This window comes from Dreissena polymorpha, chromosome 5 (assembly GCF_020536995.1).
Source record: "Dreissena polymorpha isolate Duluth1 chromosome 5, UMN_Dpol_1.0, whole genome shotgun sequence".
NCBI lineage: Eukaryota > Metazoa > Mollusca > Bivalvia > Myida > Dreissenidae > Dreissena > Dreissena polymorpha.
Window position 1 is genome coordinate 122,402,963 of NC_068359.1, and position 18,437 is coordinate 122,421,399.

General features: G+C 34.4%; 1 protein-coding gene across 1 annotated transcript; it reads right to left on the minus strand.

The window, feature by feature from the left end:
• Positions 1-3,981: 3,981 nt before the first annotated feature.
• Positions 3,982-5,124, minus strand: LOC127831598 (apelin receptor-like). The gene has a single exon (XM_052356575.1). It carries the CDS (start codon positions 5,122-5,124, stop codon positions 3,982-3,984), a length of 1,143 nt encoding a protein of 380 aa, XP_052212535.1.
• Between the last annotated feature and the right edge of the window lie 13,313 nt (positions 5,125-18,437).

An 18,437-nucleotide genomic window follows, 5' to 3' on the forward strand; every position in this document is an offset into this window, starting at 1 on the left:
TATCTCAATCATTACTTGGAGGAACGATAACAATGATATATTTTAATTACCAAATTATGACATTTAATCTACAAGAATAAGAACTCTTTTGAAATAGGCACTATTGTTATCCACGGAGAGATGCACAATGATTAAGTAAATTTTTACATTGAACATGAGTCAGGTCATTTTTTGTTGAGTGAATTATTATATTCTTTAGCATACATGAAATTGCTGTACATGTGATGCTGAATTTCGGAACATCTTTATAAGAAGGAATCTGATTTATGATATAGTGTAGGCTTTAATTCTGCTATTATGCAAAGGTATCTGCCAATGGTAATTTAGAAATTTGAATGCAAATGTAAAGCTGATATCATAAAATGGCCTACAGTGTAAAACAAACATGCTTTATAATAACATGTAGTTTAGCATAGCGGCGATAAAGCTGTGACACGTTTAATTATACCACCACAAACTAAGTTTAGGGGGTATATAGGTGTGAACTTGTCTGTTTGTCTGTCTGTCTGTCAGTCGGTCTGTCTCTCAATCGGTCCGTATTAAGTGTCCGCTCTCTAATTCAAGTTGTTTTCATCGGAGCATCACCAAACTTGGCCAGAAGCTGTATCTAGATGATGTCTAGGCCAAGTTTGAACATGGGCCATGCCTGGCCCAAAACTAGGTCACGGGGTCACTCAGTACGTTTTAAACATTCGGCATGTTAGCCGCTCTCTAATTCAAGTGGTATTTTTCCAATCTTCACCAAACTTGGTCAGAAGTTTTATTTAGAAGATCTCTATACCAAGTTTGAACATGGGCCATCCCGGGCCAAAATTAGGTCACGGGGTCACTCAGTGCGTTTGTTAACATTCAGCATGGTGTCCGCTCTCTAATTCAAGTAGTTTTCATCCGATCTTCATCAAACTTGGTCAGACGTTTTTTCTATATGATCTTTAGGCCAAGTTCGAACATGGGCCTTGCCGGGTAAAAACTAGGTCAAGGGGTCACTTAGTGCGTTTTAAACATTCAGCATGTTGTCCGCTCTCTAAATGAAGTAGTTTACTTCCGATCTTCACCAAACTTTGTCAGAAGTTTTATATAGATGATCACTATGCCATGTTCGAACATGGGCAAAAAACTAGGTCACGTAGTCACTAAATGCATTTTACACATTCAGTATGGTGTCCGCTCTCTATTTCAAGTATTTATCATCCGCTCTTCACCAAACTTGGTCAGAAGTTTTATCTAGATGATGTCTAGGCCATGTTTATACATGGGTCATGCCGGGCCAAAAACTAGGTCACGGGATCACTTAGTGCGTTTTACACATTCAGCATGGTGTTCCCTATTTCAAGTTCTTTTAATCCGCTCTTCACCAAACTTGGTCAGAAGTTTTATCTAGATAATCTCCAGGCCAAGTTCGAACATGGGCCATGCCGGGCCGAAAACTAGGTCATGGGGTCATTTAGTGCATTTTACACATTCAGCATATGACTGAAAGCAAAAGCCTAGCTGTTTTTGTTTTTATAAGAAATGTTTTCATGATTAAATTGACCGAATCACGTTACCTTTTCTTATTTTGTGAAGACAACATGCACAATATTCTGTGTCGATGCGGCGTGTGGGGGTATTCGTCACGTCTGTGACAAAGCTCTAGTTTCCGTTAAGTCTCTTGATTTCAATCGTGTTTGAGTTCCATTTGCTTGCGGTACACATTCCGAAAAAAGGCGATATATTTCAATGAACAGAATGGCAGGTACGTGTCGAATACAGATAATGTTATTTTCTCGCAATGAAAACTCGCAAATATACGATTTACTAGAAAAACGTAAAGTTTGTCAAGCTTAACCTAGTATTCTTTAATTATCATGATAACAAGGTTGCTCCACTGATGCAGAATCAATTCGCATATCATGCATTTTACATAATGAAATCCATATCCAAAATAGCAAACATGATGTCGTAGAAAAGTTCACCAGCCACCGCTGTGTGTCATTAGAAACGTATGCAGGCGGAAATTAAACAGGCTGAAATGTGTTGCAAATGTTGCTTAACGATTAGTATCTTGAAGGTCAATACGCGTTACCATCAAGGAAAAGGAAAGGAGTAAGTTATGATGATATGTTATTGTTATTTTTTTCTGTTAAACGAATTTTTAAGGAAAAATGGTGTTCATATGCCAACTGTATATTTTTACTAGCCATATTCAGTGAAGTGTGTGCCTTCATTTAAATTACAATACGTCAGCCTACATGTAAGTGATTTCAGCATTTCAATATAACTCAAATTTTGTTCAGAAAAAAAGCTGCCTGTGTGTACACTGACACTTTTCTTAAATTTAATCCATCAATTGTTCAATAAAACATCGCGTTATTCGAATACATTCAACATTTTAACGAGATCAAAAATGCAGTCTCAGCAGTTTCATTCCAGTTTTATATCCCAACACTGTTATTAACATTCTTAAAATTATAATAATCCATCGTAAACACACACAAACACTTAACTCGTTAAACGACTGCGTACCCAATGACCTGAATGACGCAATCAAGTGATTTCGTCAGCTGTGTCGTAAAATATGGTCTTGCGAATTCAAACAGTCAAGCAATCGGGTGAGCACTTTAGCCTCGCGGTTAAAATGTCAGGCTACCACGTGAAATACCCTAGTTCAATCCCCCGTTGGATCCATTTTTTTTAGCTAAACGAATATAAAAGAAACGCTGCATTGGATCGATAACTTACGGCTTTCATTTATGAACGGTATATTTATTTCAAAAAGTAAACATTCATTTCATGTATAAATCCAAATTTAAGAACAAATGAAGGATGAGTGACAGGCAAAAAATAAGTAGTCAATATAGGTGTAGGACAAACCAAGGAGTGGGATAAACCTCATCTTTTCTTTATGGGTCCTATTATGTTCTATAAAATAGTTTAGCTTTAGGATAAATCTTGAGAAATCATTGAGCACACGAACATAACGAAATCCGCCTTTGGGCATTTTCTGTATTTCATGAAAACCATTAACCGAATGAATTTAATCGTTTCATCCGACTATATCTTTCCCATGTTAGCGAATTGATGAGGAAACAGTCGGTCATTAGATCGCATTATTGATTAAATGTATAATAATTAGTGTATGAATATAATGTTTATGCAGATGTAATACGGATACAGTAATCACATTGTAATGGATACAGATACATAACAAGTGTAGGTTCAGCAATAAGTGAATTGATGTGTGTATATTTTCACCCAAGAACGTCACATTTATTATTAAATGATCTTAGGTAATTCTGAACTCGTAAGACTGCTGAAAATCTTTCAAAGATTTGAAGAAACATATACATATAGATTAGTTCTACGATATTTTATTATCCCATAAGAAGCACTAAACAACTATTTAATTAATTAATACAAAATGGTACAGTACGCAAAGGAAAATATTCAATGTTTCATGCTATAATTATTTTTTTTCAAAATTTGTTAAAAAAAAAAGAATATTCATATTTAAGATCAAAATTAAAGTTAAAGAAAAATTATAAGCGAAAATTATTATAATTCTAAGAATTATTTAAAATACCACCCCTTGTCATGGCGTAAAAGGGCAATTCTTTTACTAATTGCGTTATACTCGTATTTGCACACAAATAAAACTCGTATTGTATATTTTTTAAGTAGCGTTTTTATGTAGTGATGAATAATTACGTTATTATAATAACTGAAAAAAAGCTTGTAATTATCCTGTTTGTTTTTTTGTTATTCTTGATATTATTATGTAACAAAGACATATTATTACCAAAAATGTATGTACAATTTCGGATAAGATTGAAAATAAATCAAGATAGAAACCCATAAACAGAAAATACAATAACAATTGATATAAGAAAATAATGTATAAAATTATATAAGAAAATAATTAGAACACAAGTAATCATATGGCTTCAAACTCTTCAAAAAACACACACGCTAGAATATTTTTTACAAGTCACCACGTGGCTCTCAACAGCTGGACGTCTGTTTGTACGAAATATTGATGGTGAGCGCGTGACAGGCGAACTGACGTCTGCGAGGCAAGATTCTCGTGCTTTTGCCGCATATTTTCAGAAGAAGACATTTCACTTCCGCGCGGAATTGCGAGCCGCAAAATATGTACAATATGAAGTTAACTGCGTTGTTCGAGTACATCAGAATTCCAACAACGGCCCAGACTAACTCCATTATGGCCTCGTCGTATTCGTTGCTGACGTCATACGGCCACCAGTAGAACTGACCAATCAGGAAGATGTTTGCCGGGCCGACGCATATGAAAAACACCGAGTTCAAGGTCAACAAAATGGCTGTCAGGGAAAGGACGGGCTTTTGCGAATTCAGCGAGGTTCGAGCGTTTTTGCTAGTGGCTACTCGTTGGAAACGCTGACTCTGTTTTATGTTTACGACTATTAGAACGTTACACGTTAATAGAATAACAAAAGGTAGCAGAAACGCAACACCGAAGTCGATCCAGGTCCATACGTAATAAACGAAGCGAGCGTATTGCTCATTGACCTGACTGGGCTGACACTTGAGTTTCAGACTGTAGTTACTCTCGTTCGCGCTTCCGTTTGAGAACGTCGTCGCGTTGTTATGAGTCAATGAAAAGCCGTACAGTAGATGTCCATCTAAGACTAACAAAACCAGGGACTCCGTGCAAAGGACGGTCAACGCGAACATCTTGGTGCACTCCAACTTGGCCATATGCGGCCGCTGAACGCTTATCACCCGCTCGATAGTAATGGCTACCAAAATCCAGGACGAAAACTGAAGGCTAAACGTCACGGAGTAGAAGTGAAGTTTACAAAAGACGTCACTGAAATCTCTGATGTCATACTTGAAAACGTGGATAATCCACTCGCGCCCAAGGCCGCTGTAGAGCGCAAAGAGATCGCAGACCGCTAGTGCGGAGAGATTTATCAACGTTGATGTTTTGTCACTTCGGTTCAGGACGTAAATGGAGAGAAGGTTTCCGAATGTGCCCAACACAAAGAGTACAGGCGGCACGAAACGCCAGATGCAATTACTGACCAGCTTTGAAACAGTTATAATGTCCAAAGCCATGGTGGTGTTGGCGGTGTAATTATCATGTAAATCACGATTATCAGTCATTGCTTCAACTGTCGTCACCAATTCCAAGCACAATCACATTTATTTCCGGTAACAAAATCACACCCACCAATATCAGAATAACACAAATGAGACCCAATTTTGATGTATAAAACATAGTGTCCTCTGTAACCGCTTAACAAAACAATAACCGCTACGAAGCGTTTTATTTCCCCATTAAGGGCATAAAGACTACGGTATTCAACACCTTTTGAAAATTTATATCAAGTCTCTGTCTCAGCTCATAACAATTCAAAACCAGAAGACTGTCAATGAAACCACCCTTTACATTTAAATTTCCAGCCGACTATTGCTTACAAGACACTCGAAGTCTGTTTTGTTCACCGGCGATATTAGCCACTCCTTTATGCGACGCAAAATGGCAAACGATGCTGCAGAAAGTACAATATTGACAAAATAGTTTTCTCTTTGTTAAAGACGCGTACCTCATTTAAACGGAAGCCTATGAAAAGAAGTTTATATTGTTAATAGTATGTATTGCACCTAAAATATTTATTACTGGTGTTCGACACCAGGTTGTATATTCAGTAAATACCAATCACGACATTTTAATCCCGCCCCATTTAATTAACACTATTGTTATACATGTATTTTTGAATTTTTGAATAAATATTTGATAAATTTATTACATGCCATTTTCTATAATAAATGAGTAACAATACATACCGCATTTCTGAATGATAAAGCTCAACACGAAAAAACCTGTTGGCACCATTAGGATTCGATTCGAGGTCGTCCGGATGAATAGTTTGACGCCAAAATGTTAAAGTAAAATGCGAATTTTAGTTTATAATAAGCGATCCGCGTGTTGACAAAGATGTAAAAATATAAAGAAAAATTCAATGTTAATTCATTGTTTCGCTGTACATATTTATCAATTCTAATTTAAACGTTATCCGAAAATTAACATGCATTTTCATTATTTTGCCTTATTGTTAAAGTACCATTGCGCATTAACTTCAAACAATTAAAATTCTATTGAAACTTCATGTCAACATAATTTATCTTTGCATGCATGTGTGTAATACTCAAACGACAAGTTTTACTTATTCAATGTGTTTTGTTCATTTTCGACTTAATTTTTGTGTACTCATGCTCAACCCCATCACAACACACAATACAAGAAAAGAATTAAAAAATCGTTCAGTTAAAAATAAAAATCAGTAAAGTGCAGCTTTAATTTATACCTTTGCTCTAAGTTTCGTGAGTCTAGTGAATAAACAAGATAGGAGTTGAGGGGCACACTCCGTCTCCTCACATACTGCAGTTTCAGGCGCAGAGGGACCTCATACACTTTGAAACCATTGTTGAGAATATATAACAATTACTTACATATTGTTTATTGTTTATTGATAAATATTTATTCAGCGTATTATCAGTCTCTTTTTAATGTAATAAAAAGGGACTTGTTTTGCTTTCTCTCGTCAGACATTTTTTCCAACATTCAGAAAATAAGTAAGCAATTTATTTAGACGAGGCAAATAACAATTCTCACGAAGAAACGAGTTTATGAAAATGTGTTTCTTTACTTAATAATCATCAGTTGATATTGGGAATACTTTTCATCGGTAACTTGACAAATGCATACAATACTCTATTACTAAAATAGCATTCAAAATGCCTTCTGTTTTCAAAAGCCGAAGTGGTGCATTGAATGACGCATGCCCTTTTTGTCATTAAGGCCCCGGGTTCGGTTCGAGTGGTAAACTTTTAAATATGTCTATGACTTTAAGAAATAATTTAAAGCTATTCCAAATGGTGAATTTTTTATAAATAATTCTTTCAATAACATCGTTAAACTGTATAATTCAGAAAAAGATCCACTGGAAGGTTTGGCGGTAAAAAGATTGAGCCTTGTAAGCAGAAAATGACCTTAATTTAGTTTTATACATTTTTTCAAGTTTTCCTTAAGTTTTGCATTATCATTATCTTTAATTTGTAACCTGAGTAAGTTATATCAAGCTCCTTTCGATAAATCGACAACAGTATATCGTGTATGTATAAAATAAGGCAACCAAATGTAAAAGAAAATATTTTAGCCTTCTAATGAATTGCAAACACACTTTCTTATTAATTCTAAATAATTGAGACGTGTTCTGAGAAAAATGGGCATAATGCATGTGCGCAAAGTGTCGTCCCAGATTAGCCTGTGCAATCCGCACAGGCTAATCAGGGACGACACTTTCCGCTTTTATGACATTTTTCGTTTAAATAAAGTCTCTCCTTAGCAAAAATCCAATTTAGGCGGAAAGTGTCGTCCAAGATTAGCCTGTGCGGAATGCACAGGCTAATCTGGGACGACACTTTACGCACATGCATTATGAACAGTTTTCTCAGAACGCGAATCAATAAGTCTATAAATGCCTATGCCGATTTCGCCGACTTCGCTGCACGTTTATATAACCAGAAACACATGTCAATATGTTCTGCTTATTGTGTCTGGATGCGTTGCTGTCAGGCACTGTTGCCTGCAGGTAAAACGCAGTTCATTAGCCGACATAAAACGAAGAATAAAATATGACAACTTTCCCCACACATTATCAGAAGTTATAGCGGAAAATGGTTTCCGTGACGTTGCCCACACACATTTATAGAACCTATCGCGGAAATTAAATACTTAAAGCATTCACGGAAGTGAATTTTGTTCAAATGATTTTCTGACCTGTCCGCCAAGGTATTCTTGAGCAAAATTTTATGTAAAAATTGCAGTAATTAAATTTAGTAAATTTATTTGCTATCCGATTCTTTTTCCATTACCATATTCCGTTTCAACGACAGTAACATAGGCCTAACATAGTATGTGTGCTAAGAAGCAGTTTCTTATTGACAACAGTTTCGACGTTTTCGACGTTTTGTTTGAAACAAGAGCGTTTTTTTACAGTTGGGAAACATGTACATGTAGCATAACATAACATTTAAGTTATGCAATATACTGTTTTATTGCATTGACTTATATAGTATAAACGAAAAAGATAATAAAATCATTATTTTATAAATCGTTTACACATCCAAAATATGTGACATTGTGCTATGAAAATAAAGAACAAAGGAAATACAAAAGCACGATGCAATAATGTACATTAAGGTATTTTAGCATCAAAGAGTTGTGATGTCATGGAAATTTGTATTTATTGTCACGCTTTCCAGACTTCTGTTGCGATGAAAACTGTTTTGATCGTTTTGCCATTGTTTAATTATCTACTCACACGGTATGGACACGTGTCTCACTATCGCACAATAATCTCGCGTGTATGGTCATGTGCTTCATATCACACGCTTTCGCCGAGTGTATATCTATCATTCTGTGGTAACGAAAATAACTAACAAACGCAGTGATCACGCCTACCAGAAGCATGCACTGATCATGCGTTTACCTTAAGAATCGTTTATAACTAGCAAGCCATATGTTTCCTGAACGCGATTTCTTTCAAGATGTGAAATAGGAAATTTTGAATTCTAGATTATTTGATAGAAATCATAATCACTTTTGAAGACGATATCCACTCCTCGACATAGTTTGTGAGATGCATTATATTATATCATGCTTTTTTGATTAACATTTGTTAACCCATTTATGCCTAGCGTCTAGAAAAAAGGCCTTTTCAAACAGCGTAGACCCAGATGAGACGCCGCATGATGCGGCGTCTCATCTGGGTCTGCGCTGTTTGCTTAAAGGAATTTCTGTAAGAAATATTCTAAATATAGAAATAAATATACTAGGCATCCCTAATTTTGGAAATAAATTGATCCAATTTAAAAGGATGGGAGAGTCCACTCGGCATAAATGGGTTAATATCCCGTACATTTACAACATTATGTCGGAGGATATTTAGTTGATTTTGGTGTTTGATAGAAGTATATTTCACGAGTGAGTATAGAAATAAATATTTTCCTGAGTTGCGTAAAACGAAAATTTCATTTCAAATAAAAAAGAAGTTGCTATTAATTCAAAAAATTGCGCTAACCTATCCTCAAACCTTTAACCACCGGAAACCAAACATAAGTGCGTAATATTATTTGAAACTCTACTTAATTAAATAATAAACCCATATACGTGTTACACTGAAAACATACAGATGGAAAGCAATGCTAAATACAAGATGATTCAATCAATTTTAAACGACATTAAACTGTGGCAACAACCGTGCCATCTTCATTGAATCACTTTCCTTTTATGCATTTTTCTAAATGAAATTTCGTCTAAAATAGCCGTCATCGGAAATGGCCTGCAGAAATTTTAAAGGCTGAAATGTATTGCTAATGATGTTAAGCTGTCCTGATATTACTTGTCAATTCCATGTATTAGCAAAAAGGAAAGAAGTGAATTGCGACGATATGTCGTCTTAACGAATTTGAGAGGAAATATTTAATAATGGAGAGGTGCATGCTTTTTATTTTTGAAAGGCATACAAATAAGTGCATCTTAAGAATAATAGTACGATATGATACTCTAAACGAAAAATACATTATTGTGAAAGCAGCAAAAAAAAATTGATCAATAAAAAAAAAACGTGTGCTATCGGTTTCAAAATTTTTTAACACAGACAACTGATTTTAACAAATATATTTTTTTTTCGTGACTTCTTTTGAAAATTTTGGTTTTGAGATTTTAGCGCGGATAATTTTGATTGTTGAAACATTTTTTTTCCAACAAAGGCTGCGAAGCTTGAACTTAAGCCGATAATTTTTACACATTCATTTTGAAACATTTTTAGGATATTTCAAGTCTCCAGTCATAAAGAATTATATCAATGCTACCAATCATTTTGGCTGTTTTTCAAATAAAATTGAAGACGAAGACTAAACCAAATGATAGGAAACACTTAGAGGTAGGCTTGTCGTGTGTGCTTAGAATTTCATTTATCGGATAAGTGACTTAGTGGCTTATCTATATCTAGCGTGACATTAGGTACATGTTCAAAGATCAAACATAAAATTGCGTTCATTTGTGACATAAAAGCAAATTAGCTCTTAAGCTTTAATTTCCACAGGTTGATTGAATAAAATTAAAAAAACAATACACTCAAATTATGTTTATACATAATTTAGCATAGAAGTCAAATTTTAATAAGCAGATGTTGAACCCTTGTCCTCTATATCAACACGTTAGTAAATTAGTTTATCAATCTCGAAATTTTCAAGCGAGGCGGTATTTTTATTTAATGTGAGTGTTCCACGTCTTGTCGTTAATTTAATTAAACAGAAATGTTACATTCTCTAATCGTTTAGTTGAACGCGCGCTAAAATAAGCCCCATTTCTTCTGATGATTGCTCATTATCAAACCGGTATTTGAATAAATTAAACGCCCATGGCATTGCTTAATGTATGTAGAATATGTTCAATATTTCAACGAAGTTGAAACCATTGTTTATTTCATTTGTGTTCGGTCGGTTGTTGGGTGGGTGTCGATAGTTTGAATTGTCCAATTTTTATGCCACGAAATAAATTACAAGTCTGCGTGCATTTTTTTTTTGATGTGTCGGATCAAGTTCAAATGCAATAGCATTAAAATAGTAACACCTTTTTCCGACCAATGAGTTGCTTTGAAGGAGATACTTGACACATCTAAATTTTGTCTGTATAAATCCTACATGAAGATCAAGCTTACAGTAGCAATCGAGGTCAGTGCAGTCAATGCATTAAACTCAGATTCAATTGTTACAAGCAATTAAGAACCCAATGCAGTCAATGTAGAGTAATTATTACTTACAATTAATTAAGAATCTTGTTCAGTCAATGCATTCAAAGTAGAAGTAAGTGTAACTAACAATTAAACAGTCAATGCAGTCAACGTAGAAGTAACTGGTTCTAACAGTTAAGACGCCGGTGCAGTCAATACAGTCAACGAAAGAGAATCTGTTGTTTAAAAATAATTAATCAGTGCAGTCAATGCAGTCGACGTACAAGTAACTGTTACTAACAATTAAGAAGTAAGCGTAGCTAATGCAGTCGACGCACAAGAAACTGTTACTTACAATTAAGAAGCAAATGCAGTTAATGCAGTCGATGCACCAGAAACTGTTACTAACCGTTAAGAGGCCAATGCAGTCAATGCAGTCGACGCAGAAATAACTGTAACTAACAATTAAGAAGTCAGTGCAGTAAATGCAGTCAACGTAGAAGTGAATGTTGCTAACAATTAAAAAAATATTTGCAGTCAATGCAGAAAACGTAGTTGTAACTGTTACTAAACATTAAGAAGCCATTACAGTCAATGCAGTAAACGCAGAAATAACTGTTACTAACCATTATTAAACAAGTGCAGTCAATGCAGTCGACGTAAAAGTAACGGTTACTAACAGTTGAGTAGCCAGTGCTGTTAATGCAGACGACGCACAAGTAACTGTTACTAATATGCATTCAATGCAATCAACGTAGAAGTAACTGTAACTTACAATTAAGAAGCCACTGCAGTCAATGCATTCAACGCAGAAGTAACTGTTACTTACCATTAATACGCCAGTGCAGTCAATGCAGTCGATGTAGAAGTAACTGTTAATAACAATTAATAAGCCAGTGCAATCAATGCATTCAACGTAGAAGTAACTGTTACTAACAATTAAGAAGTCAGTTCATTCAATGCAGTGAACGTTGAAGGAACTGTTACTAACAAATACGAAGCCAGTGCACACAATGTAGTCAACGTAGAAGTTTAATAAGCCAGTGTAGACAATACAGTTAACGTAGAAGTATCTGTTTCTTACAGTCAAGAAGCTAGTGCAACAAATGCAGTCGACGATGTAGTAACTGTTACTAACAGTTACGAAACCAGTGCAAACAATGCAGTAACGTAGAAGAATCTGTTACTAACAATTAAGAAGCGAGTGCAGTCAAAGCAATCAACGTAGAAGTAACTGTTACTTACAATTAAGTAACTGCAGTCATTGTAGAAGTATCTGTTTCTTACTGTTAATAATCCAGTGCAGTCAATGCAGTCAACGTAGAAGTAACTGTTACTAACAGTTAAGAAGCCAGTGCAGTCTATGCAGTCGACGTAGAAATAACTGTTACTAACGGTAAATAATCAAGTGCAGCCCATGCAGTCAACATTGAATTTACTGTTACTAACAGTTGAGAAGCCAGTTCAGTAAACGTAGAAGTATCTGTAACTAACAACTAAGAAGCCATTGCAGTCCAGGCAGTCAATGTGAAAGTAAAATTAAGAAAATCATAGAGGTGTACAAGCTGTTAATTATTTTGGTTCGTAATGGAGCTTAAGAAGTTATGCGCGTCACATTTTATAAATGTGTTTTTGAAAAGGTGTTTGTTACTCCGGTTATGTCAAACACATGTGAACCAAAATATGGTGGTGTACAAATTCACATACTGGCTATTATGCTTGTAAATGTTCATCTCTATAATTAGTTTATTCGGAATTAATCGAGACACAATAACCCCTGCAGATGGTCGGACAGAGGCACATTTGTCAGACCCACACTGAAAGCGCACAATCCAGCAGCGAAATTTTCTACAATTTACAAATTGGTCATAAAGGCCTTGCTTCACTCTCATTATTAAACCAAAATGCTTAGTAACCAATGCGTTTTATAAAGATTTCGCTGCATTTGTACGTCTTACTTTTCACTGTAGACCGTATTGGTTCTTCATGCCCTTGTCCAAAAATGATCGCCGATGAAGATTCAATAATATTTGATAACTAGGTTTTTTTCTCCCTATGGTCGAGTGTGTATAAAGAGCATGCTGTGGTCTCAAATTTTGTATAATAACAGTAATTTCATTGATATTGTTAATAAACTCTGAAAAGTTTGTTCGCGTTCAGGTTCATTTTCGGAAGCACAAACTAAACTTTTGCCACATATGAATGGATGTTTTATTAATTTGACATTTTTTTTTGGCATGCTCATATCAAATTTATATTGCTAATTTTTAAGTATGACAACTATTCTTTGGACATAATACACGTGTTTCAACTCAATTTTTCGTGTGCAATTAAAATGAAAAATATTGGTCAAGTTGGGCATACCATGATTTGAACCTGACGAACTAAGTCGATTAACTGTCAATCTATCGCACATGTCAATATTAATATGGATTAGCTTGTGACAAAATCAGACATTTTATTTTACTAAACACATATTTAGTTAATATTGGTTAATGACTGCAACTTCGATACAAAGATTGTGCTATTACATTGTAGGATCGCTTCGTGCGAAGATGGGCCTTAGGACATATCCGACCACTAAAGCTCTGGATATGCTACTGCATTTGTACACTCTTATGAGACGACGGAACGGTGTGTGCTTTTATTGCGGACAGGGAAACTCCTGACCCCACTACGCGAATGCGCGAGATGGTCTTAAGCTTGCATGCCCCATACAGAATAAAATATTTTTTCACACCGCGCGGCTAATACATTTGGACCTTGTTCTGTGAAAAGGAGATGCAATGCATGTGCGTCCATGGTTGTTCCAGATTAGCCTGTGCACCGGCATACTTTGTACTGTAAGGCATTTTGCAACATGTATTTGTATGCTTTGTATAAGTACTAAGCAATTGTCATGAAATATTTAAGTAGTGAGTGAACAACACAAATAAACAACTTTATTGTAATGAGCATGTTGATATCGTTTGTACATGTATGATATTATAGGGAATATATATATATATATATCCATTTGCATATACATTTGAATATTAAAGTATTTTAACGTTTTATTATTATTTTTATTTAATAATATTATTTCATTATTATATATGTATACATTTTATTATAATGGTGGTTAACTCTAATATTAAGCAATAAACATATTTTAATTGTATTTAATTTTTTCTATTATTACAAACAATTATTGTTTAAACACTGTATGCATACAAGCTCCACTTGGGCGTTGAGCGTTCTGGCTGTTTTTTTTTAGGCACAAAAGTTGTTAACACTTATCCGACCAAACCATTTTTTGCTCCAACCCTTGACGTTTGTTTGGTATTCCATGTTTTCGAAAAGAATGTTAAGAAGACATTCTGAAGATTCCTCCTTGTATGTTGTTATTTAATTGGAAATCGTAAAAAAGTTTAAAAAAAGGTTTTGCTGATATACTAACCCTATGCTTGGCAATATAAGAGTAAACAAATGAACTAATTTACATCTTAATAAACTTGAAACTTGAAAACGTGGTTTCCACGATTACCTGTATTTCTTGCAGTATGTCAAATTCAATAGTAATTATGGTTTAAAGCAATCGCGAACATTTTCGTTGGTATTTATGTTTACTGACTGCCCTTATATGGATTTTGAAGTAATAACACTTATTTTTTAAGTAGAATACATATTTCTTCATTAACATGCATTCATTACTAGGTCAATTTAACTATATTATATATACACTGTATGTTAAGTTCCTGTTTAAAAAGCACTTAAATATATAATTAATTTCTTCTTGGATAGCTCTTACCCTGAATTTAGCTCTAAGAATATATGGAGTGCGCCTTTTGTTTGTCGGCTTGTGGAAATAGGAATATATATATATATATGAGTCGTGCTCTGTGATAAATATGGAAACATTGAATTTTGCATCGTTTGACACGCCCTACTATTGGTCTGAAACTAAGTGCAAAAAATCAGTAGACTTCATGCGCATCCTTCTATAAAAGACACAAAAATGCGAGAGTGATGGGGTAAACAACAAGTAAGTGTCAAGAACTGATCTATTCATTTCCGGGAACGAAAACTATGAAATGTTATTGGTTTCGATGTTATATGACTTGCCTTATAAACGTATTTGCACACAAAAACTTAAGTTTTCTCTGTAAATCGTGGAAAGATGATTTTCCATCTTCACTGAATCAATTCTCCTAGTATGCATTTTTCAGAATGAAATATCAATGCCAAATAGCAAACATGATGTCGTAGAAAATTGCTTTAGCCTCCGCTTTCTGTCATCGGAAATGGCTGGCGGAAATTAAAAGGCTGAAATGTATTGCAAATGCAGTATAACAGTTCTTATATTTTCTTGTCGGTCAATTAATTCAATGTAAAAGCAAACAATAGGAAGTAGTATAATGAGGCAATATGTTCGCTAAACGATTTTAAGAGGAACTATTTTAAAATGCAGTAATGCCAGTTTTAGAGTTTTGCAAAGCAAATAAAAGAGTGCATCTTGAGAATAATCGTACGATAAGATAGAGATTCAAAAAGAAAGGTTTTATCATTGCCATTAAAAATATGCTCGTGAAAACAGCCTATTTAACTGAAAGAAAAATTTCAAAAAAAACACACATTTCAACTGTAAATATATATTCATAGCAAAGCGTGTGTTAATTGTCTGTGCTACGTTACATCGTTCCACAGACAACTGATTTATACAAATATTGTTTGTTTGTTTGTTTTTATTTTCTGTTTGAAAATTCCGAATATGAGATTATGGCTAAGCTTAATTTCGATTTTTTAAACATGTTCTTTCGAACATGCTACATACCTCGTGTGTAGGCCGATCGTGATTTAGCATAGAGTTTGAAACAGTTTATTTGATATTGTATGGCTTTACACATATAAAAGTATACTTTTAATACCCAAACATGATCATATTTTCCAATAAAATTGGAAAATGAAGACTGAAAAAAGTCATAGGAGACCTCTGAGTGTATAATGGATGCTGGGGTTCCCTCAGAATACGATTAATCGGAAACGTGACTGAATGGTTCATATATATCAGTCTCTTGTGTATGTTAGACAATAAAGAGATTCAACGACCAATGGTGAACATGTATTCATAAATGACAAATATACAATGTATCTCTTAAACATGCATGTTAAATTTTTTGGAATAATTTAAAACATATTGTAAACTGATGTATTTATACAAATTTCACCTTAAATTATCAACAACAAAAATAACACACCAGATGTTGCTAGGCCAGTGAATCGAACCAGAACCCTCTATATCAAATCGCTATTGTTTTGACAAATCTGAAAATGAACAAGCGAGGCTGTATTTTTATTTATCCAAAGTGGTTCACCACGCTGTAAATGCGTATACTTGGATAACGGATGACACTTCGATAACAAAGAAAAGCAAAAGCCACGCGCGAAATATTAAAACAAATATTATACCCTTATTATTAGTTTTCGAGTGACGGTACATGTTTGAGTTGATAACTGGTATATCCTTTCGTATTATGAAGGAAGTATTCTAAAAAGAATGATAGATTTTTGCCAAAATAAGAGAACATTCATTGGGAAAACAGCATAAACTGGATGATGAGTACCTGTTTCAACAAAATAAACATACTTAGAAATATTGCAATACGGGGTTTTCTATTCCAGCATGTAGAGTAATTAATGTGCTTCAAATACTGATATTTTGATAGTATTCAATGAACTATAAACAAAGATAGAGCATATGTTAATACGAGGAATGCATGATTTTGTGGACACTTCGATTCCCGACAAAAGTCACGTCGGATAACGGAGACTGTCAACAAATTGGGCACTCTGATATCCGTGTTTTATCTTCTACTTGAAATGCGTTTATTTATCGCGTTACTATTCATACCAAAATGTTTGCTCTTCCAGCATGTAGATTAATTACCGTGTTTAAAATACTGAAATTTTGATGATGTGCAATGAAATTTGAACGAATGATGATATAGACACTTTGATAACGGCCATGCCGGATAATGGACACTTTTAACAAATCTGGAACTCTGATATGTTGTAGACCGGCGTGAGAACCGGTGTACTACCAAAGATCGACAGGAGCGTAGAAGCTTCAGCGTTACAAATGATACAAGAAAAATAAATTAAAACTTCACGCTATAATGGTAAGATTTTAATCCCCGAGATGTCGTGTCTCAATTAAATATGCCATGAATAACAAAATCATGCTCATATTCCAAAGTGATAGGAAAATTAAGCAAACGTTCGGTGATTCATGCTTTCTATGGCAGTATAACAGCGAATTTTGCATTTCTGGTTCACTCAAAATTGAACATTACCGGCTTGTTCATGTGCTGTCGACAATTTAACGCAATCAATAGACAATAAAGTTTCTAGTACAGGCTGGATTTTTGCTAAGAAGAGACTTTCTTAAAACAGAAAATATCATAAAAGCGGAAAGTGTCGTCCCTGATTAGCCTCTGCGGACTTTATGACACTTTATATTTACCACGGGTTGTTTGATGAACGCGTCAGGTCAAGGTCACTGTTACTGAAATAGAAAAGAAAGCTTCCGCTAAACAACTTGTGTTGATGGAGATATTGCACTCAATTGAATGTTAGTTTAAACCTATTTTGTTTAGCTCGAGTGTATTGAAAGTCTATGACTTATTTGAAACGCTCTCATGTCCGTTTTCTGTGAATAGAACCATTGCTTGGTTCAATTAAATGTAAAATGTATGTAGCCTACACAAAGCAGGATTGAGCGCTGTGCCAATGGGGTCAATGCAGAGGTCTCTATAACTGAACATTTTATAGAGAAAAAAAAACATTCTAACACTACACGCGACTTGTTGTCTATAGACAAAGAAGAAAATCAAGTGTGGGTTATTCTGCAATAATTATGGGCGAAGCTATATGTTTCGAAAATAGTTCCTAATAAATAAAAATATATTGCAGTTAAATGCACGTGCTAAAACCCGCTCTAGAAGAAATGTAATAAATGTTGCATGTATATAGAGGATATTTGTTGGATTCGGTGGATTATCGATTTTAATTCACGAGTGATCATAGAAAATAATATTTTCACGAGTGGCCCATATATATTTTTTCTCGGAACACGAGTGATTTAAAATCGATATTCCACCGAATCCAACAAATTTTCTTTTTATTTTATGCTTTTTTTACAGTTTATATACATTGTTAAAGAGTTTAACTAAAGAATTTCGCTGGGATAATGACGTCATTTCGTAAAAAAAATGACGTCATTTCACAGAATATTTATCGATAATTTTCACTGATAATTTTCACTGTTTGAATTAGTGAAATTATCAGTTTTAATTTACTGATATTTCTCTATAAACCACCGCAAAGCATAAAATAAATAAATGATATGAAACAACAAATTGTATATTTGGTGATAAGTGGCATAACCACGCCTACAAAGAATGTTATTTGTTAGGAAACGTAATTAAGAAAACATGTATAGCATGTCAGCTTTTCAGTAGCATCAATAAACGTGACATCATTTAGTTTCTACGATTTTTGTTCACAATGAAAGAGACATCATTTGCAAAATATTTATGAATGAAAACGACGTCATATGTGTGTACAATTCAATGACGTCACTAAATAGTGAAGTGTGTACTTTGAAGGGCGGAGTATTGAAAAATATAGTTTACG

Bases quoted from the DNA above. Each gene is read 5' to 3' on its own strand.
- LOC127831598 (XM_052356575.1), bottom strand. From the start codon at position 5,124: ATGACTGATAATCGTGATTTACATGATAATTACACCGCCAACACCACC.